Source organism: Rhinolophus sinicus, chromosome 7 (genome assembly GCF_057876585.1).
Source record: "Rhinolophus sinicus isolate RSI-liver-muscle chromosome 7, RSI-T2T, whole genome shotgun sequence".
NCBI lineage: Eukaryota > Metazoa > Chordata > Mammalia > Chiroptera > Rhinolophidae > Rhinolophus > Rhinolophus sinicus.
The window spans coordinates 12323277-12350449 of NC_142507.1; the positions used below are offsets into that span (position 1 = coordinate 12323277).

At 37.1% G+C, this 27173-nt stretch overlaps 1 protein-coding gene across 1 annotated transcript in view; it reads right to left on the reverse strand.

The window, feature by feature from the left end:
• PREX2 (phosphatidylinositol-3,4,5-trisphosphate dependent Rac exchange factor 2) overlaps nucleotides 1-27173 on the reverse strand; it is a 234360-nt gene that overhangs the window by 162299 nt on the left and 44888 nt on the right. The window contains exons 2-4 of the mRNA XM_019726246.3: nucleotides 9392-9463; nucleotides 7884-8006; nucleotides 5534-5638 (exon numbers count right to left, since the gene is read on the reverse strand). Of these exons, the coding sequence (XP_019581805.3) occupies nucleotides 5534-5638; nucleotides 7884-8006; nucleotides 9392-9463 (300 nt within the window). The remainder of the gene's footprint in view (nucleotides 1-5533; nucleotides 5639-7883; nucleotides 8007-9391; nucleotides 9464-27173) is intronic.

Sequence of the window (27173 nt, forward strand, 5' to 3'; positions counted from 1 at the left end):
TCCATCCCCGCCTGCAATCAGGTTACCAAAATAATCTTCCCAACTCGGTATGTATAGTCACTAGGAATCTTACGAAACACAGCTATGGTATTTACATCTCACTGTTGTTCCAGTGATGCTTCAATGTCCCCATGTGAGTTAGCAATCCTTATAAATGTGGCCACCCCCTTTACCTAGCTCTGGGCTGACGTGCACTAAGGAACTCATGACTGTCTGACCCACTTTGATTTCCTTGTCTGCTAGTACTGTATAGATGATGAACTGTCTCCATAAGAGCACAGGCTGGCTGCCATTTTGGACTGGCTTATGAGAGCCAGCCCTGTCCTTATGTATACATAAAGAATGTTTCCTAAATGAGCTCCCAGAACATTCACTGAATCATCAGAATTTACTGAGGTGGCAGCGCATCCAAGTACCCAAAATAATAAGGTCATCACCCAAATCTATAAACCCCTGTATGTTTCTCAAAGGGTGCTATTATCCCCATTTTATGAATAACAAAAATGACATCAGAGACTTAATGAGTTTCCTAACCTCCTGCAGATAATTAGTGGGCACTTAGTGCCAGGGCAAGAACTATAAAAGCCAGGTTCTTCTTCTCAGACTACGCTGTAGGATCATCTAAAAACAAACAATCTTAACTGCTGACTTTTTTTAGTGTGCCTTCACACAATTCAGTTGACAAAGATGAACGTGGAGTCAACTCTGCTGAGAACAGAATGCATTCAATAAGACAGCAGAGTTCTACCACTTTCTAAAGAGCCCTAACATGCCAGTGGCATAGGCGTATCTTCTGGTCGTGGCAGGGAGAAGAGATCAGAAAATCCTCTTCGTAAACCACAAAGATAACACTGGGCAAAATTGTCAAAAAAACAACCATTTCAGGGTTCTAGAAATCAACTAAAGTCAAACAATACATTGAGACGTTTATTCATGAAAAACTGCTGAACTTCTAGTAAGCACAGTGGGAGTCTGGCATTCTTGCCAGGGCTTCTCCCATCCTCTCCCTCCCCACTTTACCTCGCCTGCCCTACCTCACCCTGCAGGGTAACATTACCACAGTAGATGGGTCCTGAAAACCTGCTGCCAGAGGGGACTGCAGAGGGCAAAAATCCCACAACCTGGGGTGTTGTTGTCAATAAAATTAGCACACTCCATAAGAAAAAATGGGGAATTTGCACAATTCTGCCAGCCTGAGACTACAGTCATGCTTGGGCAAGTGTCGCACTGCACATGCAGAGAAGAACTGAGAGGGCCCCTTGGGAAGAAAAATCCACGTCTGACTTGAAAACTAACGGCCTGTCCTTTGAATGCCCCCCACCCGCACACTCACACATACAGATCAGTAGATAAGATTGATATCGATCTTTGATCACCTCTGACAAATCACCAACTGGTCACTAAGATAAACAATCACAGGAGTGACCCCTAAAAAGAAAGGCTAAATTATTAAAAAAAAAAAAAAAAAAAAAAAACTAAGCAGAGATAACAGCAGCTGCACATACAAGAGATACAGGTTCTCAGATTAAGCCTAAGCAACTTACTAAAACCAAACAAACAAATGAAAAACAATAATCAACCTCAGAGAAATACCGTGTTTCCCTGAAAATAAGACCTAGCCAGACCATCAGCTCTAATGCATCTTTTGGAGCAAAAATTAATATAAGACCCAGTCTTATTTTAATATAAGACCGGGCCTTTAATACAATATATAATGTAATGTAATATAATATAATAATATCGGGTATAATATAATATAATGCCAGGTTTTATATTAATTTTTGCTCCAAAAGACGCATTAGAGCTGATTGTCCGGCTAGGTCTTATTTTCGGGGAAACACAATAGACTTGATAAGTTAAGATACATATTGTAGTCCTTGGAGCAATTACCCACCCACCTTCAAAAAAATACCCTAAAAATAATCAACAGAGGAAGAGAAACAGTATACTACAAATATTTGTTTAACACAAAGGCAGGCAGTAAAAGAGGGGCAGAGGAACAAAAACAATGAGACATATACAAAAAAGTAATAAAACAATACATGTAAATACAACCATATCTATATTACATTAAAGGTGAATGAATTAAACACTCTAGTCAAAAGGCAGAGAATATCGGAATAGATAAAAAAAGCTAGACCCAACTATATACTGTCCACCAAAGGTATGTTTTAGACTCAAAGACATAAGTAGTTTGTAAGTAAAATAATGGAAAAAGATACAAACAGTAAGAGAACTGTCATGGTTATAATAATATCAGACAAAAGACTTTAAGAAAAGAAATATTTCTAGGAGCAAAGAGGGACTTTTTATGATAAATAGAAATATAAATACAACAATTTTAAATGCATGCATATCTAACAACAGAGACTTGAAATGTATAAAATAAAAACTGACCTAATTGAAGGTAAAATAAAGAATTTAATGATTATACCTGTAAATTTCAATCCCACCCTCAATAACTGACTGAACACCCCGCTGAAAGGATACAGAAGACATAAACAACACTGTTAACAAAAATGACCTTACATTTCTAGAACACCTACAACCAATAGCAGCAGAATGTACTTAGTTTTTAAGCACATGTGGAACATACAGAAAAAATAATAACTTGCAGTTCAAACCATATGCTAGGCCATAAAAAAAAGTCTCAATGAATTTAAAAGGGTTTAAGTGATTTAAGTATGTTCTCTGACCAGAATGGATGTAAATAAGAAATCAACAATAGGAAGAAATTTGGAGAATTCCAATATTGGGAAATAAAATTTCAAAATGTTAAAACTATGATAAATCTAACATTTTTACCCTACTTGCAAGCTGAAAAGTCAACCTGCCCCAGATTTATGGATATAGGAACAACCCATGAAACTCCTAGGACTGAGATATAGTATAGTTTTGTTGTTTTGGTGTTTTTCCTCACAGCGATAGCTGTAGCCAGAGTGGCATTATTTTGGGGCCCGTTTCCAAAGTCCCACCTCTCACATTACAACACAAAGAGGGCCAAGTGACACATGCACATGTACAACAGGAGAGGAGACCTGAGATTAGGAAACATGAATCTTTCATAATGGCAGCAGGCATGTCTGCCCATTGCTGAGGAGGAAGAGAATATATCTACCTTCTGGGGCTGTTCATGATACAAATATTATTCAAAAGATAGGCCAGAACAAAGGCAGTCAGTTCCTCTGCTCAGAAAAAGTACACAAACACAAAAGGCCCATGGAGAACTGCCTCCCAAGACAAATTTCTAAATAAATAATGGATCAAAGAAATCACAAAGGAAACTAGACATTTTTAAGAACCAATGAAAATGAAAACACATATCAAAATTTATGGAATGCAACTAAAGCTGTATATAGGATGAAACTCATTGCTTCAAACACCTATATTAGAAAAGGAAAACAGGTAATAATAAAAACTCTCAACAAACTATGAATAAAATGGACCTTCCTCAACCTGATAAAGGACATCCACCAAAAAAATTGTAGCTATCATCATACTTAATGATGAAAAACTGAATGATTTCCCCTGAATATCAGAAACAAGGCAGGAAAATCTGTTCTCACCAATTCTATTCATTATTGTACCAATTCTAGCCAGTATAAGAGAAAAAAAATCATCCAGATTGAAGAGGAAAAATTATCTTTACTCTCAGATGACAGGATCCTATATGTAAAATATCCTAAATATTTTACAAAAAAAAAACACAAACAAACAAACTTCTAGAACTAGTACATGAATTTAAATCAGAGGATACAAGGTATCGTATACAATATTCAAGACACAAGAATATACAAAAGTCAATTAAATTTCTATATATTAACAATGAAAGATCCAAAATTTAAGACAATTCCAATCACAATAGCATGAAAAAGAGTAAAAGCCTTATAAATAAACTGAACAAAATAAATATAATACCTGAATACAGATGTCTTAAATATGATAACAAAAGCATGGTCATAATGGGAAAAAAATTGATTAATCGGACTTCAACAAAATTTAACACTTTTGATTTTCAAAAGACAATATTTTAAAATGAACTGACAAACCACACTGGCGGGAGACATTTGCAAATAATATGTTTAATGAAGGAGCTGTATTCAAAATAGTTATAGCCAAAATAAGATAAACATTGCAATTTAAATATGTGCAAAAGATCTGAAAAGGCATTTCACAAAAGAGGATATATGAATAGCTAATAAACACATAAAAGCACGCTTAATGTCATTGGTCATTAGAGAACAGTAAGTAAAAATCACCTTGAGATACAACTACAACATCCATGAGCATGGCTATAATTGGAACTGATTAGACCATGTGTTGACAAAGCTAGAGAAACTGCCGTCCTCACACATTGCGGGTGGATGTGGCACAGCCACTTTGGCAGTTTCTTAATAAATTAAATATAAACTTACTATGACCCAGCCATTCTACTCTTAATATCTACCCAAGAGAATGAAAATATGTCCACACAAAGATTTGTACATGAAAGTTCATAACAGCATTATTTACAATCGCCCAAACCGGGCATTTCCTGACTTTTCTATACTAATAAATGTCTCTCCCTGAAATGACCTTTCATATGTAGTATCTTCAAGGTTCATAGCTATCATAGTCACTTGTGGACCCAATGTTCATAAACTGGCAAATGGATAAACAAAATGTGGTATGTCCATTGGATGGAATATTATTCAGCACTAAAAATGAGTCTGATATGGATACATACTACAACACGTATAAACCTCAGAAACATTTTACTCAGTAAAAGAAGCCAGGTATAAAAGTTATATTGAATAGTTTCATTTATATGAAACCTCCAGGAAAGGCAAAACTATAGATACAGAAAGCAAATCAACAATTATCTGGAGTTAACAGTGGGAGTGAAGATGGGCTGTGAACAGGCATGAAGGATTTTGGGGGGTAATGGAAATGACCTAAAATTGGGCCATGGTGGTGGCTGCTCCTCCCCACAGTCTGCCAAATATCATTGATTTCTACACGTACAGGGTGTTCCTCACTGGCAATTCAATTGTCCAAGTAACTGCCAGAATATGCATCTATTTGTATTATCCTAAAGAAATTAAATACACATTCTTGTTCTTTTTATGAAAACTGAATAAGGAAAGCACATAGGAGAAAAAGCAATCTTTAAATTTCTTTTGTACCATCCCCATGATTTGTTTCCTTCCTGTTACTGCCCTACTTACAGCTTTTTTAGCAGAAGTAAATGAAACCCTAGGGAGTAAGGGATATAAAAGCCATGATGAACTCTGGCATAAATGTCCTCCCTCGGTAGGAAGCTGTGGGCTTCGCAAACAATTCATAATCAACCAGGACACATTATCATTGTCCCCATATACAAGCTTCTCCCGACTCTCATTTTCTACATTCATCTAGGATTCTAGCTTCCTAGCCTGGATGCGTTAAAAGATTTATCCCACAAGCAGTTTCTACATCACACTGACGCTATTCCTTGGCTCTTACTGGACCTATGAACACATCACAGCATATTAACACATAAATATATACTTACCAAAAGAAAGGTCCGGATTGTTCTAATTTTGTTCAGTTCAAGGAGCAGTTTTTGTGCCTTCTCATGGTTACTACAATATTCGTCATAGATACGAAACTTGTCTTTCTGTAAATTCAAGTAACAATGAGTTAGTCATGTTATTAACTATTTTTAAATATTAACCTGTATCTTTTATGAACTTTATTAAAGTGTTTACTGTGTTTCAAGAGCTATACTGTGTGTATGTATAAATAAATCGTATTTGTTTATTTTCCCTGATCCATGACAAATAGCCTAGGAAAGGAGATAGATTAATTACAGTCCAATATGATGTGGGCATAGGTAAACGAACCAAGTGGTAGCAACGTACAGAGAAGATAGTCCCTGGCTTTGCTAAGAGGGTTCAGATAAGCTTTAAAAGGGAAGTAACATCTGAGCAAGGTCCAGAGAGATGAATCCATGATTCCAGGCAGGGAAAGGGAAGAACGTATTTTAGGTAGAGGGAAAAGAGAAACACGGTACCCTCTCATTTCATAGGCACCGATCTGGGCAGTGGTGTTTAAAGAGACACTGACAAACTGGAGAATATACAGCAACAAGTGATGACGATACGGACACTACTCATGAGAAGTCATTTCAGAAAGAGTTATTTGTTAGTACCTAAAAGTAAGGAAATGGCAGCTACATTTAAATAGCTGTCATATGGTAAAGGATTCGCAACTTTATGTAGCTTCAAAACACAAAACTAGGACCACTAGGTACACATCGTAGGAGAGTGTGATGGGCAGTGACATACAGGTTGGAGATTAAAAGAAAGATCTTTTAATACTTACAGCTGTCACTAGAAGTGATCAAGTTAAAAACAAAATAAACTGTCGTAAATGCCATGAAGGGGATACTTTCAAAAAAGGAGGAATTTCACCATCATGATCTCTAGGCTTCCTTCCGTCTATAAGATTTTCTCTAAATGGCTATGATCAATATCTATCCAAGCAGTACCAATAACAGCAGAAGACATGGAAAATGTATTGATCAAATTCTAGAACAGAAGTGTGTCCCCTGGAACTTTAAAGACATGCATTTAGAAAGAAACAGAGTGCTAGCTTACATAGCCAGTAGGGAATGTATTGAATTACTTAATTCAGGAGATGGTATGAACCAGAATGAAACAAACTTCAGAAATAGTTTAGCTAAATTCATGGATGACAGATTGATAGTGTGTTACTGAGGAAATGCACATCAGGACGGAAGATTCCCATGTGAAGGCCTGAATTGAGATAGTAACTACTCCAGCTGGCAGAAGACTTGAATTCCCTCATGAAACAGAACAGCCTGGGTTAAGTGGACACAAACATGCCGGACTTCCGGTCGTACCCAGCTTCATCTTCCTACCACCAAGGAGTTTCTCCCTTTAACATAATTATCTTTATGAACTATTTTCTGGTTATAAAAATAACATATACAGAGTCTGCTCACTACCTATAGAAATACAGATCTAGAAACCACATACCTTTATAAAAGACTAAATGGAAATAAACATAATCAAAAATTGATTTCTATGACCAAATACACATTTTTTTAATAAAACATTAACTGCATAGCGTTTTGACAACTATGGATTCAAATTAGCATTCTGAAAATTAACATCAGTTGAATGGTATAAAGAGCAGTGCTTTTTTTTTTGGAGCATAAATGATTTTTAGTTCTAAACACAATTTTTACTATTCAGGTGGCGTTCTACTTTGCAAATCGATCACATGAATTATTTTAGCTATCGTGCACAAAGAAATGAAAAGGATCATAGGAGCATGAGGTAAAATGCAAAATAGCTGAGTATTGACTTATTCGTCTGAACTACTCCATAAACCCTTCTGAGAAACCATCCTGGAGAAAAATTCAGACGCAGGCCTATGTGCACCTAGAGCGACCGGGTTTGTTCACCTCCAGGTTTGTCACAAGTCGATTAACAAGGGAAAATTCTGACTAATCAAAGGCTCCTCACACCATTGTAAGAGTAAGGATTTTCTGCCTCACAAGAGAAATGCTCTATGTTTGAGAGAAACATAAAAATCCATTCATTATGAACAGCCTGAATATTCATTAGAATTCAAAGCTACAGAGGATGCGAAGAACTAACTTGTTGGGAACAAGAAAAGGCTGTTTATTCTTCCCTGAACAAAATGGATGATGTGAGGCACTCCCCCCTTTTCTGGCTCTAAGTGGAAGATTCCATTGACCTTAAAAGACCCCAAACTTTTTTGGTGTCAGATTTTACTTCTAATGCTGAATTCCCACATACCACTAGGCCAAAAGCTAACCCTTAAAATGTTAAGGGTAAAGAGCTTTTCAAATAAACAGAAATGTATCCTACAAAGTGAAGAAAGCAGGTTCCCACTTCTTGCTGAGCATTAGGTTCAGGATGTAAGCATTCTTCCACAGCTTTTAAGAATTCCTTATGGACTGCAAGGATATCTTCAATGTTTGAGAACAGCATCTGTAAATAAAGAAATGTGTAAGTAAGTACAACAGTGAAGCGAGTTTAAAAGAAAAAAACAAAGCCTATGCCAGTATAGTATTGCCTCTCCAAGCTGAAAACTTCGGTGGATAGCTAGCTATCCCACATCCATTCCTTCCTCCCATCCTGCTGGCAGAGCAACAATTTTTCTGGACATCTTCTCCACTCCCACACAACTCTGGCAACCAGGAACCTATTCCTGGCGCTCAGGAGAAGCCCAAATGACTGAATTCAAGCGTGGTACTTCCGCCCCATTAACGAGAATGGGTGGCAGGTAAAACAGTGCAAGCAGATTGGCTGGCAGGGTGTTCCCTCCTAAGAAGGACACCCTGGAATGGACAGCCCTTTTCCTCCTCTCGAAAGGCACTCTGCCTGGAAGTGACAGCTGCTACTCTGCTTGGAAGTGACAGCTGGGACAGCTACAGGGGCATTTTGCTGCTGTAGGTGGAGGCAGTCCAGGGGAATGCTGGAAACCTGGATGGCAGGGGAGGAGCTAGAGAGAACCTGGCAATCTTACTGACCTTCCTGAATTGCCAGTTCTGAACCTTCTCTTCTGTCTGGAGCTCCTCATATGAGAGCCAAAGTATCTCCCAGTCAATTGGAGTAATAGGTGTCTTTTGCAACCAAAAACACGCAAACTGAAATACCCCCGTGGTGGAACAATATGAAAGATAGGTATTTAACTTATGGGTAACAGAGTAAGGAGAGCCTATGCAATCCTTGGAAATATGTTTTGTTTTGTTTTGTTTTTTTACACTCTTAGTAAAGTAAAACAGCAAGTTAGCACCAAAAATAAACATCGATGATGGTTTATACAACGTAAATGACGACTATATAGCACAAATAATTTTCAGTTCCAAACTTTTCACAATTTTTCTTAAAAGGAAATGCTTATTCATTTGTTTCTGAGTTGCAGATATTATGCAGACTTTTTTTCTGCACCAGTGGACGGTCCAAATCTTTGGTTCTTTAGTGGTTAGAGACTGGAAGCTGACTTTGCCCAAAATTCTGCTTCCTGAACCACCTCTAGCAATCATCTCTCATCTACGGAGCTTGCTCAGCTCTCTCCCTTTCACAGACACAGGTTCTTGGTCTTGGGTTTATTTTTCTCCCGTTTTCAAACTTTCTCGAGGCCTTGGCAAAAAATTTCTCTCCTATGTCTTCTACTCCACCCTCTTCATCCCTGTTTCTTTTCTGAAACCCGAGCTTCCCTTTTTCTGTTTCCCACACAAGTGGCTGGCAAAAGATCTTATACTGGCACTGAAGACAAGTCGAAGAGTCCTGAAGAAACATCCCACAGGTAAACTTTTATCTAGGGGGAACTTGCACTTGAGCTGAGGGCTGATTGTACCCCGCCCCCTCACCTTCACTGTTTCCTCTGTGACATTTTTGTCCACTTTTGATGCCGCACACTGGTTCATTCGGTGTAAAAATGCCTGCATGGAACAAGAAAAGATATTATAATGGTAACATTAATAAAATAACTGTGTTGAGCAAATTAAATTAACCTTTTTTACAGGAAACCAAGGTTTAAAATTGCGATCATTCTTGAGTATAATAGAATATACTAGTTTTAGTGTAAGAAGGAAACTCCTGTATATTACTGCTCCTACCTGAGAATTATTTTTCCTTTTTAGTTTTGGGGCAGGACCAAAAGTGATCACGTATATGTGAATTAAATTTATCCACCAGGGTCTCAAAGTTCTGTGGTAAACATTTAGAGCAAGATGTTTCCTAAACTTCTAAATCTTGTGAAGCACAAAAGACCAAAGTCTAATAAAAAACAGGATTTCTAATTAAAAAGAAAAAAAAGGATCAGAAATTCTGAAGCAACCCCTTTAGAACTGAGAGAGACTGAGGGAGGGAGGGAGAGAAAGAGAAAGTGACTCTTCCAGAAGGAATGGAAGGATTTCCCTTCCCTTTTAATCCGACCTCCCCCAAGTTTTAGGAAGCCAGAATTTGTATTTCTGGGATCAGCTCAGGGCTTTCCATAGCCCTATAGTAGGCAAATAAGTTCATTAGTATTTCAAAGATCTGGAATCTTCTTGATGGTCATTAAGCTTTGACCCAGGGCTAAATAAGCTATAATCTTTTAGGGGAAAAAAAAAAAGGTAGAATGAGTTATTTATGCCCGGCCTTAAGAGAGACAGTTTAGAAGGAAAAGGAAGTGAGACTTTCCACGTGGCAAATTTGGTTTGTGTCCTCGAGACATTGTCCATTAACTATCTAGCACCCAGGTGAGACCATTCCTTCCCTTATTTGTCTGAAGGACTCCGCCAACTACCTGCCAAGTTGGGGTATGACTGTGTAGCCCACCAACTCCCCAGGGCACACAGAAGCTCTGGGGAACCTCTAGACACTGTATCAAACAATTGAAAATTAAGTAAGATCCCAGTTTTTGCCTACTAAATATTTAGGAGATTAACAAAACCCAAGATTGCTCACAATGTTCCAAAATTATCACACTCCAGACATGGCTAATAAGAGCATAAAATGGCACAACATTCCTGAGGACAACTTGACAATGTATCTCAAATTTTTAAATGGGCATTCTCTTTCACCCAGCAATTCTACTTCTAGGAATTTATCCTAAGAAACTTCTCAGACAAAGGGTTTCGGTGTATGTGGATTACAGAAGTGGGAACATTGGAAACAACATAAATGACCATCAATAAGGCGATCATTTAATATATTTTCGTATATTCAAATTTTAGAATACTTTGTAAAAGTATAACTTTTGTAAGAAGAAAAACAAAACTATCTGAAAGAAACAAAACAAATGAGCCATGAGATCTCACTGCTCGCATTAGCTTCAATACCACCTTTATCCCCAGTTCAATTAGTTCATGTTTCGTATTCCGTAACTACAAACCCACGTCAGTACTAACAGCTTCAACTGAATGAAATAATTCAGCAGAATTTAATAAAATTAATAAGAACATACTGAATGAACCTTCATTTTTTAATTGGAAAAACGTGATACAGTTTTTAAACTATTTCCTAAATTTATGTATAATTGGCAACGGAAACAGAGGTTTTGAATTTTCTGAGTTTACATGCCCATTTTAATTAGTATTAGTCTCTTTAATTTTTAATTTTAGTTTTGTTTTTCTTGAATATGTTTCCACATACTCATACCAAAAATGCGCCTTAGTTCTTTCCATTTAGTCCTAAAATAACATGAATGGTTGTTTTGCTTAGTTTACATTTCATATTGACCACATAGTAAACAGGTAACCTCTCGTGCAAGCAAAGCTTAAACTTCATCTTCTAGATTTATAAACCTTTTCTTCATAAACTGAACTCAAGTCACATTCTGAAACCAATAAATAAAAGTTAGGAGGTAGTAAAAATGAATCAAAATATGAGTTAGAAGGGAAAATACAAACTAAGTAAACTATATTTTTATCGATTTTTTTGTCTCAGCCTCTGTGATAATATGGAACTGTTTGTCTAACTGTATATGAAAGAAAATCTGGAACTCATTAGCATTTCTGACCAAGCATTTATTTGCCCCAAGTGCTTCATTTTATACAACAGTGAGGGCAGATTTTAGATAGTTTGTTGAGAGTGCAAAATCTTAAAAACTGGTTGACATTTTCTACAAAATGTTGAAGTCTTTCTTCCTGAAGGTAGAGATAAATAGCGTTTGTTCAGAATCATCCTTTAACAACCAGCATATACAGTCCTTTCAGACTTTGGAGACTGGGCATTTTTTTTTTTTTCATTCTTTTTTTATTTTATTTTTTTTATTAAATTTATTGGGGTGACAATTGTTAGTAAAATTACATAGATTTCAGGTGTACAATTCTGTATTACATCATCTATAAATCCCATTGTGTGTTCATCACCCAGAGTCAGTTCTCCTTCCATCACCATATATTCGATCCCCCTTACCCTCATCTCCCACCTCCCACCCCCCACCCCCCTTACCCTCTGGCAACCACCAAGCCATTGTCTGTGTCTATGAGACTGGGCATTTAATCTTTCTCATACCAATCAAGAAAGCATTAATACCCTAGTCACAAAAACACAGTAGGGAGGTAATATGTTGTTTTAGATCTGCATTCATTCATCCTCACTGGTCCAGAATTTCTCAGAATTAGAGCATCTTCATTTTGATACAAATATATGGAAAACAAGTTTTGAAAAATAGCTTTTAATGCCAGTGGTTTGCAAACTTTGTATGTAAGACTTGGAGAGTCTCTTCCAAAGCTTACAAATGCGGACTCCTGGAACCTATCCCCAGAAAGTCTGATGCAGCAAATTGGTTTAGGACCCAGAAATCTGCATTTTTGAAGCAAGCTCCCTCAAATGCAAATCTGCATTCAGATGCTGTTTGGTCCACAGACCACATTTGATGACCAATCTTTATGTTTATCCTTCCAAAGTCTAAAGAAACAGACTTTGAGAAATAAGTGAGTCTTGGATGGAAAAAATGGGTTCATGCATTTCATCTTGATTTTCAACTCTGTCAAACTCCCTCTAGGTACAATACTCTCTCACTCAGCCATGTGGGGACCCTCCCCCACCAATAATGAAAATCACAATCTGGGTGTAAACAGGTTTTACTAATCTCTGAAGGCTAGGGAGATGCAGGGACAGGGGAGCCAGTTGAGACAGACAGTCATATTCAGAGGAAGTGAGGTTCACAGGTGCCCCGCCAGTACCTATCGCTGGCAGGTGTGTCAGCATTCACTCACTGGCCGGCGTCCCCCTAACATGATCCTGAACAATGGAAGCCTAGATATCACTCTAGTCATGGCTGCCTTCTTCCTGCTCAGGGAGAAAAGCTCTTTGCCTTCTCTTCAACTGGCTCCATATTGTTTTCCTTTTATCATGTATTTGATGAAATGTCACATGTCATACATTAATTAAAGTTTAAGAAAGCTAAAACGGTCACAAATTTGCTACCAGGAAATCAAAAGAAGAAAACTCATTACAGGATATAACAGGAAGAGGATGGCAATCCCCTTCTCCTTGTCTTCCCATCTGGGCCACTGCTAGCTCAAAAGTGAAGCAAAGTCCATGGTGAGTTTTCGTCTCAGAACACAGTGGCTCACTTTCTGATTTCAATGTACTAAATGATCTCTGTCCACTCACTTGTGCCCTTCCCACTCTTATTGTCTGTCAGGCACACACATTAGACCACTCTCAAATGTCCCACAGATTTCAACAGCTTACACTTTTAATTTTAGATACCTGATGCCAATTCGAATTTCATAATATCATATAGTCAGTAAATCTTATTACTCCTATAAATATTCTACATTCAAAATGATCTTAACAACAGCCTGTCATCTTGAAAATGTGGCTATTTAATATGGATAGAGATGCGTAAATTTTATACACAAAGGTGAAAAGGGTAAAATTTAGAAGGGCCGCAGTATTATAGGAAAATGCATACTCGTTTCATGAAACTAAGTGGAAAAAAATAAGGGTAAATATTTTCCTTTTACCTCTTGAACTTAAAATAATATTATCACATCCAAATTCTTTAGAAAGTCTTTTGTTTTGTTTTATCTTCCTGAGAGAAAAACAAAGTCCTAATAAATAAAAAAGACATCTGAGTTCATCTTGAACACCACTGAATAGTGGTGCCATTTTATCAGAATGGAGGAGTCAGAAGGAGGAGTAGGTTTGGGGGTGAGGGAGTCAAAGTGTTTTCTGGCCATGTTGCCTTTGAGATGCTTCTTGGACAACAATGTGTAGATCCCTCCGTAGGGGGTTAGCTGAGGAGAGAGCAGGTTTGAAGGTAAAGAGTTGAGTGTCATGGGCACAAAGAGGTAACTCAGGGAAAGTATACACTGAGAGAAGAGACAACCGGCCCCAATCTGTGGAGAGAGCACACAGATGGAGAAGACAAAAGGTCCCAGGATAGATCCTTGGGGCACCCTAACAGTTAGAGGTCAAACAGAAGAAGGAAAACAAAAGAAACTAATAAGGTAGAAGCAAACTCAGGAGAATGTGGTGCCAGAAAAACCAGAGGAAGAGAGGGTTTCCAGAAAGAGGAAGTGGCCAACTGTTAACAGTGCTGAGAAATCAAGTAGGTTCAAACAGACACATGACTTGACAATGCAGAGATCAGTACTAGTGATCTTAACAGCAGTCCCAATAGAATTGGTAGAGGAGGAAATGGCAGGGAGGTGGATTTGGATCGAGGGAAGATTTATATTTTTAATTGAATAATATTAACTCAATTCACCCTTGAAATCATATATTATGTTACTTTAGTATAATTTCAGTGAACCCTTCATAACCTCTCCAGTCCACTGGATCTCACCCTTCCCCGAATATCTATTGATTCTCAATTTTTTGCATAGGAATCCTTCCTTTAAAATGAAGAAAAGTAATAGGCATGCATATTGTGGTGCTAATATTTGTTCATTTAAATACATAGTAACAATAATCTATTAGGAAAAATCCAACAATATTTATGATATGTGTCAGGCAGTGTTCTTGGGAGTGGTTCTTAAACATTTTATTCTCAGCATTTCTTTATACTCTTAAAAATTATTGAGAACTACAAGAGCTTTGATTATGTATACTGTTAATAGTTACTATATTAGAAATTAAAACTAAGAAAAATTTAGTATTTATTTTCCAATAAACTCATGTATTAATACATTTAAAATTAGCAGTAATAAACCCATTATGTGTTAACTATATATAACATATTTTTATAAAATTAACTACCTTTCCCAAAAAAAATTTGAGTGAGAAATGTGGTACTGTTTCATATAATTGCAAATTTCTTGAATGTCCACGTTACTAGAAAGTAACTAGGTTCTCATATATGCTTCAGTTTGTTGTGAGATGTTGTTTGGAAATATATACTTCAAATGATAGTTGGAAAAGGGAGAAATGTATTCATTGCTATAACATTTTCAGACAATTGTGGATATTCTTCTTTAATACAACACCAAAACTAAATAAGTGATAGTTTCTTAAAAGATAGTCATCCTGTAAACTGTGAAACCATATCAGCAAACTTTTTGTACTCTATTATATGAAAGCCCATTGATCTAGCTTGCAATTTGAAGGGATCTTTTACCCATGCGTGATTTTGTACATTTTTAACACGGACTAACTGAGAGTTATGTATATGTTCGAAATATTAAAACATTTCATTATACAATATCAAAAAACACATTAGCTGTTATGGTATCCAACTGATATAGCATCCATGCTGATATAGTATTCAACTCATTAGAAAAGTCTTCAAATATTAGGAAGCTGTAAAGCTCACGGTCATAGACAAAAATTTTCCAAAACTCTACAAGCTTGAGTTTATCATCATCAACAAATACTATCAGTTGTTTTCCATGAAGTGACAGGCTCACTTCATTCTGTTTTGGAAAACTATGTGCCAAATACCTAAATGCCCTGAAACTGAAGCCATAGTTTTTCTCATAGTTGCTATTTCAAGTAAATATGATGTTCCATAGCAACTCAGACAATCACACAAATTCTTTCCCTGGAGACAACTATAATACTTGAGTGGGCAGCAGAAGTCCTTAAGAGTATTTCCCATTTCATCCACAGAATACTAAAAAGACATGTGCTCAAGATTCGAAATTTAATAAAGTTAATCCTTTTTACAGCTTTATCAAGAATCTTCTTAAGTGAAACTTCCTACCACCCCCCATGAGTGGGTGACAGTGAAGTATGCAGTGACCCCACTAGTATAGTTTGGTGCCACTGCTTTTATTCATACTAGAGCATCAACAGTTTTACCCACCATTGCTTTTGCACCATCAGTTCAAATGTCAACACAGTAAAAGGAAGGAAGAAAGGAAGGAAGGAAGGGGAAGGAAACGAGGGAGGGAGGAAGGGAGGAAGGAAGAAAGAAAATCTTAGTATTACCATAAAAAAAGTTTCAACCTTAATATATCCCCTGAAATGTCACTACCTTATACGAGTATATCACCTTAAATGTCTGCAAACCACTGTTCTAGGCATATAGAATATGTCAATAAACAAAATACTCAAAAATCTCTGCTTATGTACTAGTGGGAAGAGACATATACTATGTAATAAACATAATAAACATTTGGCATATTAGAAGGTAGGTGCTAAAACTGAGCAATAAATTTAATAATAAAACAGTATCTACGCACATTTGAAAAACCATACAATATCCTTGCAATAATTCCCAGGCTCTCCAAGATCCAGGGCTCAAAATTCATCACCCTAAATCTATACCACTCCATTCTGTTATTTAATTAAACTTGACCTTTCTCTTGTTACATCAAGGCATCACTTCTCACACCAGCCAACACCACCTGCTCTCCCTCTCTTCCTTATGTCTTTCCTTTGCTCCATTACTTTTCACACCCACTATGCATAAGACCCACAGTGGCGTGAGATGCTGTAGGCTCCCTCTACAATTCCCAATCACCTCCAAAGATAAGGCAGCAAGTATTCCTCCATTTTATTTTTACTGCCAAGCACTTGATCCTTGTTCAAGTAGGGAACTAAGGAAACTTAGAAACACAGAGAAATTACTAACCATAGATATTTGTATAACCATCTTACCATGATGGTCCTAGTCTAGAGTTCCAGACTTCCATTGTTGACTTCCAGCCTCTCCCTTCCTCCCTCTCTCTCTCTCTAGTTAGCACATCCCAGCTTTCCCATACTGGACCACTGCCCAACCACAACAACCTTCCTACTCCTCCCCAAAAATGCCAAGCTTACTTCCACCCTAGCACCTTTTCACAATATGCTTCCTCTGCCTGGAGCATTCTTTATTTCGTTGTCTCCTGCTGTCACTCAATTCTCAGCATATCTGCCACCTCGGGAGGTCTCTCATGACCATCCAACATGACAAGCTCCCTTCTCTAACCCCCATCATGCCCAACCTACCACAGCACTCTCCTTTGTTTACCCTATAGCACTTCCCACTCCTCCACGTCCCATTTTATGTATTTGTCTGTTTATTAGACTCCTTCATTGGGACAGGAACTCCATGAAGGCACGGCCCGCCTGTTTTGTTCGCTGGGGTATCCCCAGCACCTGTAGTACTGCCTGGCACTTTGTAAACTCTCAATATTAACTTCAGTGGAATGACTGGAGACTTTTCTCTTAACTAGATGGTTTTTGTTTCTAAAGACCACCAGACTGTGTAGTATTCATTTCCTAGTGTATTATCTTCCTAAATATTCCCAAATAGTATATTATGTCCCCAAATATCTTCCCCCCAAACCAAATAGCCAGCAACTTGGAATATAAGGATATCATACAATCTTTCTCTTTTCTATCACCATATACCAGCATTTCTCAACATTGACATTTGACATTGGGGGCCAGATAAATCTCAGTTGTGGGGGCTGTCCTGTGCATTTAGGAGATTTAACAGTTCCACCCACTGGATGCCAGAAACGACCACCACCCCTAGTAGTGACAACCAAAAATGTCTCCATACACAGCCACATGCCCACCTCACACCCCCCATATTTGAGCACCACTGGCATGTAAGTCCCAAAATACCTACAGCAGTGCCAAGAGAATTCATGAATTTGAGCTGAAAGGCTTTTGAATTATCAACCTCTCTGAGCTATCTTATAAAAATAAATGATTTCCCATGTCTAGCTGAGCTAATGCTCGGTCCAATATTTCTCTATAGAGTCTTGTTTCAATAAAATGTGTTAGATTATGAATAAAAAGTCAAACACATTTTTATGAAAGTTATAAGTAGGGAGAATTTAAATTTACATGTTGTTACAATGAACAATTTAAAAATACTCTTAGTTTGCACGTCCACTTTCCACCAGACTATAAGCTCCTTCGGAATACGGGCAGCATCTTTTCATCTTTGGAATAGATACTAGTTTGTCCTTAGGCTGTCATAACAACATGCCAACAAACCTCCAAAAACTTACAGAAAAAGAAATAATTTGTTTTATAGTTGAGTAGCATTTCAGACACCTTCATGGGCATTTATCACTCTACAAACCGTTAAAAAATATATGTCACACATGGATTACTCAGCTAGATGCCTGAAGAGATCACAGTAATACCTAAACAGTAGGCCAAAGTCCCCAGTGAAATCCCTTTGATTGTTAATGTGTCTTATTATTCAGAACCAAAGGGTTTTGTTGTGTCAGTTATTGAGAGCCTTTAGAATCTGCTCAAATTTTCATCAAAAGATGTTTTACTCTTTTTCAGAACAACTAATAAATCAAAGTGAACATCACCTGAGAGTCTAGGTGAAGATAATTTCTCATCATATCATCCAGATTTTTTAAGCACTCTTGGCTGAAACTTTACTAAGATTTCAAGATAATTAAAACATGATTTAGTGTCTCCTGTCTGACCCCAATATGCCAAAAGCCAGCAAGACTTAACTATGTTCTTCAGTTTTCAGGAGAAAGAATTCATTTTTGTCAGCATGTGCTCAGTGTACTAACTACATAAAAGGCACAAGATTTTAAAGATGTTTAATAGAATGGTTCTGATTTCTCTTTCATCTTCTGTACAGTTTCAATATTGACTTTCCAGCTATCTTTCTCAATGAAATGACAGTTATAAAATTATTAAATGTAAAAGTGAAAATTTAGAATTTTATTGAGACAGTCACAATAAAATGCTACAATAAATGTAAACTTTTCTGAAGTTGTCTTTTGTTAATTTTTATTAAGATTTTCTGTTAAATTTTTATTTAATTTTTTGTTATGTATTTTGTAATTTCAATTCCTACAAACTCATCTCACAGCTCAGCCTATAAAAATAGAGATATTATAGCTGTCTTTCTTGAATATTTATTTTCCATTGGCCTAAGGCAATGAGTTGATCTAAAGCAGAGGTCAAAAGCAGTAGAAGTATGTTTTAACAACACAGTGTGATGAAAACATTGATTCAATTGTTACCATTGAAAGAAATAATAGCATTCACATACAAGTCAATATTTATAGTCTCTCTTCAAACACTAGGAGAAAATCAACACAAGGACCACATTTCTGAATGGAAACAATAGGCTGGAGCAAAGAGAGCCCCACGTTCCCTTCAATTTGCCACAGCCACTATTGTTCCCTATTATCCCCTACACCAAAGCTAAATGTTAATTATTTATTCTCATACTGATATTATGTTTTTTTTACCCAAAGTCCATTTTATTCATTTCTGATATCTCTATAGCCATTTCAATTTTCAGCCATTTGAGGTTTTGCCAAGGCCATTTTGGCTCTTACAAATGTTTAATACTGATCATTTCAGAAGTCTAAGTTTTAAATTGGTGTTTGATCTTAAAAGTGTTTAAGTGAAAAATTACTCCCAAGATGAGAGAAAAAATATATATATTAAAAAAAACTAAGAAAATTGGTGCGTAAGGGGAATCAAATTTATGGTGATGGAAGGAGAACTGACTCTGGGTGGTGAACACACAATGGGATTTATAGATGATGTAATACAGAATTGTACATCTGAAATCTATGTAACTTTACTAACAATTGTCACCCCAATAAATTTTTTAAAAAAAGAAAAAGAAAAAAAAAGAAAATTGGTGCGTATTTACTGAACTGCTGCTAGTTTCCCAAGGAATTCAAAATTCAATTAGACGTTAATTCTTATAAGTGATATTTTCTAAAGGCAATTCTGGAAGCCATGTATACAACTAGTTTTCTCAAATACTTAAATAACTCTATGTCTTTATTTTAAACTATTAAATATTTCTTTCAATAATGTGACTTTTTGACAATAAACTCTTCCTAGCGTATATATTCCAAGTATCATTTGATTCAGGACGATCTTGGGTTCCTTGTATTGTTTTAGGTAATCGATGTTTCTTTCTGGAATGGTCAGGGATATACCAAACTCTAGGGAGAAATCAACTAAATAAAGTAAAAAAGACTCAGAAGTATGCAATGTTCATAGTCAGCTGTATTTAAACATATCAAAATTAACCGTCCCCCAAAACACCTACACACACACCTATAGAGACACAGGATGTCTCCTAGAGGTGGAGTTTACCCTGTGGCAAACATTTATGAAGACCAAGGCTCTAAGCCTCAGCTTGCTTGCTCACTGAATCAGGTTAATGATAGTAGCTAACTCACAGAGAGGTGAAGAGAATTAATTACACACAGGTAATTTTCATTGGAGATTTGTATAGTGCTAGTGCATAATTAGGACCAAATAAATGTTAGCTGATATTTCTGCTTTTATTGCTACATCCACAGACATCATTCTATTATCTCCACTGTGGTTATCATTATTACTAACACTAGAGAGAACAGAACTAAAGGATAAGACTCCTGCCAACCCCCTCTCTGCTTCTCTATTGACAGTGACTCAATCCAACAGACTCCTATCCAACAGACTCTGGATAATTCCTTTATTTCAAAACAAATAATTCAAGACTTTTGTGGGGGGGGGGGGGGGAATCACACACACACACACACACACACACACACACACACACACACACACACTCCATATTGTATTGGGTCTTTTCTGTACAGGATTCCAGGCTGGTCTCCAAATGCATCACATGCCAATCTCTCTGTTCATATTTACAAAACATTCCAGAAATTGAAACCTTAACAAATAGCAGAAAGTAGAAAAGAATTAATTCCAAATCAAACTTTAAGGTGCTCATGAAAACTAGAGCCTATCTCCACAGTCCTTGAGAGGACTTACAGTATAAAGTATTAATAAAAAATGAACAAGGTAACGTATAAGGCTAAGTGGCAATATTTAAATTATATTCTATTTCTCTACATATTACAAATCATACTACTTGTAAACAATTCTTACTTAGTCAGATGAAAACAATGAACTTTTAATTCAGTTTAGAATTACAACGAAAAACGATATTTCAAAGATCCCACAATTTTTGGTGGCATTTCAGATAAAAGTATGTTTCATGGTGTCAGTTAGTGATCAGTAGGGGATAAAACAGATTTCTAAAAGGCAGTTCAGTTCATGAGCTTACATGAACATACTTGTGAAACTATTCCTGAATAAGATGTCTGCTAAATGGCCGTATTTTTAATATTATACAAATATTTATACAGAGATGCCAGTAGACTATTGTGTCTCCAATATAATACTTTGTATTGTGCTGTTCAGGAATTTGCATTGATATCAGATAACTTAAAAAACACAGCACAATGAAAGAAAAGGCTAAGCGGGAAGTACAAAGCACGTTATATAGATAATATTCTGAAGCACAAATTTTTCTCTGGCACAGGAAACTGGTCATTTCCCGAATTTAAAATGCAGAACACTATTCCTGTTGAAGTCGTTATTCCAGAATTCAGTTCCCATGAATAGGAAACGTTAAGCAGTGGGGGAAGGAAAAGTATTTAACGCTGGAAAATAACCTAGAGAAATGAATTGAGGATCCCAACTCAAAGATCCATCTCTGCCTGGCTTCCATTACCCTCTTTTCTCTCACACTTTTTTCCTCATTGTGCAACCCCACAAGGTATAGAAAAAAAGATTTTTAAATTCACTCCATGATAAATGTTTGTTTCAACTAATATAAATAACTTTGTATTCAGAAATTTATGTCTACTTTACCTTTTCTTTAAAATTGACTCCTGAAATTATCTACTCTTATTCTTAACACACATACAACTTCTCTTATCATCCTATTGCCCCTTCTCACTTACCAGATCCCCGTCTCTCCTTTTCTCATGCCCAAATATTCAATATACCATCTACTCCTTAGTCTGTAGTTTTGTTTCCTTTCCTTTTTCATTCTATTCAAACTCTATTCCAAAAAGGAATTAATGTATAATAATGAAAACGGTTAGTGTTGGGCTAATAATACAGACGGATAGATCAATAAAACAGAAGACAGTCCAGAAAACATCCGGAGTGGAAGGTAATTTAGTATTTGAAACAGGCGCTACTCCAAATAAAGGGGGAAAGAATGCACAGGTGTTAAGACGATTTGTAGGCTCTGCCAAAATATAATCAAAAACAAGAATGTGAAGTGGTTAAGGGCTTGAATTTTGGTGCCAATCTGCTGGAGTTCAAATCCCAACTCTGCCAATTACTAGACAGACATGTGACATTCACAAGTAACTACGTCTCTGAGGCACAGTCTCCATATTTGTAAAATGAGAGTAATCTGGTATCTACTCTGATAGACTTGCTCTAAAGATGAAATAAATTATTATATATAAAGCAACTGGCACATCAAAGATTAATAAATACCTGTTTGCTATTACTACTATTTTTTCTATTTTATTTGACATCACCAAATATACTTGCCAGATGCTATTTTCATTAAATAATTGCACATTTCATCTCTGAAAGAAGACTGTCAAAGAGACTCATTCTTTTTTTTTGACAAAATTCACACAGCAACTTATAATCAATGCATTAATAAAAAAAACAGGTGTTGTGTGTATATAAGTATGTAAAATATTTTAAAACTGTTTTTAAGCCATTCTTACTTTTTATTCATACTGTTCTTTGAAAAACTTATATCAACAGTCTGCAAGAAGACAATTATCTGAAAGCATTTGCTTATACATTCAAAAAATATGAAAAAAATAATCTCAACTGTAAAAATCGGGGTAACAGTTATTATCAATAATCCCATTATGTTTCAAAAACCAAGAAGAAAATAAAATATGAAATATCATAAATACTTCTACATACTTCATAAACCAAATAGAAGCCAGCAAAATCATATTAATGAGTTCATTTCCATGGATATTGGCTTGCAGCTCTGTCAACAGCTGAATATTCATGAGGCCAGCTGGGTGCAGGTAAACAAGAAAACTTTCCTTTGAGGAAAAAAAGCTATAATGACTAAAAATATTTCATGCACTTTTTTTCTGACCTAGGTTATGTAAAACAAACAAACAAACAAACAAAAAGCTAATGTCTGTTCAAACGTTCTCTATGAATTTTGTTATATAATCACAAAGATGCAACAGATTTGCTTAACTACTAAAAAATGTCAAATATCCCCTGATAGCAAGTTTCTTGGTTTCAGGGGACCTGAATGATTCTAGATTCTCAAGAAGCAGCCTTTTGGGGATGTAAATGAAACTGTCCCTAGGCTGAGTGCAAATAACTAACATGGTTCAGGGCGATTATTTGCAAGGCTTGGAAGTTGAAAATGCAAATATTATAAAGCATGAACTGAACAGTAAACTAAGCCTCCTCAGAACTAGGCCCGATGTTTGGAGGCTGTCTCAGTAAGTAGATTTCAAGCAGCAGTGCTAGTATTCAGGAAGATGAGAGTATATGGCGCAGTGTCACTGGGCTGAAAGTGACCCAAAGAGATGCTGCCTGAGGGACAATGAGGAGAAAAGGAGGTGTGAAGAGGGAGAGTGACACCGAACAGGGAATAACTGTTCTTGTCATGGCTTCCTCCAAATGCAGTCGGATTTAGGTCTGGGCTCCAGGCCTGATAAAAAACTGGAATAAAAATTAGAAATGAGGTAGAACCCAGTTTTATAGTGTGGATGTACATTGTGGAAGCAGTTCATCGGCCTGAAGCTCAGTGGGGAAGTTGGTGCCCCGGCTCATCCCACGACACTCGATTTGGGAGAGCAAAATGAATTCTGGACCGTTCCTCCCAGCGTGGACAGGGATCCTCTTTCCCGTCCAACTTGGCCAGGACTGCCTCCGAGGCACTGGGGAGGTTGGGGACACAGAGCTTAGAGGACCAGCAAAATGTAAATGAGCTGCTTCCTCCAGTCAACCGTAAAATTGCAAATTCTGATGAAAGAATAATGGCAGGAACTGGATTTCAAAATTTCACATTCAACATTGTCTCCTGAATCTATTGAAAGTGGGCAGCCCGTTGGGAAACTCGTGTTATGTCCTGGAATATCTGTACAATTTCATCTCTTGTCACCAGACGAAAGGGAACAATATCCTCATAGTAAGAGATAGTCATTGTGATGGGCAATGAGATAATGAGATGCGTAGTCTTTGCACATGTATGAGACAGCCACGCTATGCCAGGCTCCGCTGTAGGACTAGGCATATAATGATAAACAGGCCAATTCCTAGCCCTCAGGGAGCATGCATTCCAGAGACTAGACATGCAAAAGATAAACCACTAAACACAGTTTCAAATTCAATTTCAGGTGGTAGTAAGTACTATGAAGAACAATAAAATGGGCTAATGGGAAGTTGAGGACCTGATAGCTGGGGAAGGGTTCTCTGAAGAGGTATCGCTTCAGGAGAGACCTTAGGGAGCTGAGAGAGTGAAGCTTGGAAATACCTAGAAGGGAACAGTAGGCAAAGGCAACACAGATGCACATAAAGTAGGGGTGTGTGGCCCCAAAGGAAGGGTACAGTCAATGAAGTGGTACAAGGGCGGAGGAACGGAGTGGGAGAAGAGGTTGCCAGACAAGTACATTTCACAGAGGGTCGAGGTTGGGGGGGTGGGTCATCACGGTGAGAACTTGGTAATTTATTCTCAGCGTGTTGGGACGCCATTGAAGGGTTATAAGCAGAGGAGCAGGTCTAAAGCTCACTCCAGCTATTGTGTGGAATACAGACTATGGAGAAGAGCAACTGGGTTTCTATGGAAATAAGACAGGTGAGAAATGATGGTGCTGTGGACCGAGGTGATGAGAAGTAGTTAGAATCTGTATACGTTTTGAAGTTATTGCTGGCAGATTTGCTGATGGATTGGATGTAGACTGTGAAAGAATGAGAACAAGCAAGGTTGCCTCCTAACTTTTTGGCATGAGCAACTAAGTGAACACTGGTGCCACTTACTGGTATGGGAAAGACCAGAGAGGGCAGGGTTGCAGGAAAAATATTCTTTATGTTGTCAAGGTAAATCAATCCGTAAGTTACAGGACAAATTCAGTCAACATGGGTAGAGGGTGGAAAGGAATAGCTAATGCCTAACGTTAGGCAACACAGGTTCATAAACTATTAAATTGAAACATATTTTAAATCCACATTTTATAGAGTATGATTTTTCTAAAGTAAAACTGAGGATAAAGGGGCAAGACACAAAAGAGGTGAGGACATTAACAGAGCACTGAAGGTGCTTCTTGCCTGGTCCGTGTACCACTCACTGCCTTGGGTTAAGTTCACGGTCCTGAAACAACCTCTTCCAGGGCTCACCATTCATCCATTGTGTCCCATTCACCTGTGTTCTCTCTGTGCCTCTGCCTGGGAGGCCCTTCCTCCACTCCAAATTTAGTCAACTTCCTCCTTAACAGTCACTCAGGTGTCTTCTTCTCTAGGTCAGCTTATATTACCTCTCCAGTCTGGGGTAGTTTTGCTCTTCTGGTTTCCAAAATGCCCCATACACTTGTTCATGATTATACCTCGTGCACCACTGGGTTGTATTAAATCTGTACACCCCATTCCTCAACTAGCATGAAGCTTCTGATAGGAATTCAATGTTTGATGAATGAATAGTAAAGTCCGAATGCAGGTCAAGATAAGGAATCTCTGGACTTCAGTTTCCTCATCTGTAAAGCAGGGACCAAAAATAGCATTGCCTTACAGAGAAGGAGAGGGAATAGAGGACGAGATCAGAGCAGTAAGGGGGAGAGGACAGTATGGGACCATGTTGGCTATTATGAGGACCTTGACTTTTACTCATAGTGCAATGGGAAGGGTTTTGAGCTGAGAAGTGTTATGACTTGGCTTATGTTTCAAAGGATAAGTATGGTAGCTTATTGATAAGAGAAAATGGAATGCAAGCTTAGAAACAGGAAGATGAATTATGGAGCTACTGTAGTCATCATTAGGTAAATGAATTTTGCTAATATCTATCTCCATAATGAGAAATGTTTTACACACAGAAAGAGATGCACAAATACACATACAAATAATTTCAATTAATAAGCACTTATCCGAGGAATCCCCTTTTTTATTGCTCAGATTTATTTACAATGCCAGTTAAGGGACAGCTGCATAGATATTTCTTCTGTTTTATGCTTCTCTTTTTCATTGAAACATTCCCTTCTGTTCTGCAGACTGAATCAGGGAAGCCATAAAATATATTACTAGCAAATAGTGTCAACAACTGCTATCTTATTATGTGCTATTTAATTAAATTAAGAATAAATGAGGTGTGGCCATACTTCTTTTATGGTTCTTTTTTTATTCCAAGTGATGTAAATAAATAAAGACCTTCTAGTGCCAGAAGTTCATACTTGAGGGAATACGGGTTCAGAAATGAGAAGCATTATATATACATTTTTATATAGGGATTGATAACAATTAAGAAAAATATTAAACATTATTTTAATCAAGAAATTACTTGCATCAATACTAAGCTTTAAAAAAAAACACACAAAAAAATAATAAAAACCTAAACTAAGTAGAATGTTTCATATAAATTGACATGGTCCTAAAAACAACAAAAAAAAAACACCTAAACTAAGTAGAATGTTTCATATAAATTGACATGGTTCACAAACAATTTTGAAATTTCCATGGAGTCTAAGTCAATAAGAATAGGCCTTGCTGATTTGACACCCATTCATTAGTTAATGAAAGCACTATGAATGAATGGATGTGAAATACCTACTTGTTGCCAGATGGCCAGAAAAAGCAAGACAAACAACTACAGAATAATTAAGGTTGCTGCTCAAACTTCCCATTTCTGTTATAGTCATAGCAAAAAAAGTGTTTATCTTTTTAAACAGCTATAGAAATTATCTCAATTAATGCTTCAATAATTCTGTAAATTAAGCTCCATTTAAGCAATGGAGAGACTGAGCCTAAAAGAAGTAAGTACAGTAAATCCTCACCGTTGTCGATATGTTCTTGCAAATTTCAAGGAAACCACGCATAATGAAATCAATTTGACCACAGGCTAATCAATACAAAACAAGCTTTAAGTTCCTATGACATATTTATGGTCACAAAAGCACCACCAGACTTCTAAATAAAGAGAGAAAACACTTCTAATATTAAACAGTGAAATAAATGTGAGCTAGACATATATTTAAAGATTGATAAAAACAAGTAAGATAATTTTCCAACCTATTTATTCCAGTTGAGGGTCATGAGAGGCTGGAGCCTGTCCTGGCAGCTCAGGGCACAAGGCGAGACCTCCCCAGGACAGGACGTCTGTCCATCTCAGGACCACTCACACCCAAACCCACACTCACTAGACTGGGAGACACGCCCATTGGCCTCACCTGCATATCCTTGGGATGTGGAAGGAATCTGGAGGACCGGAGAAAACCCACA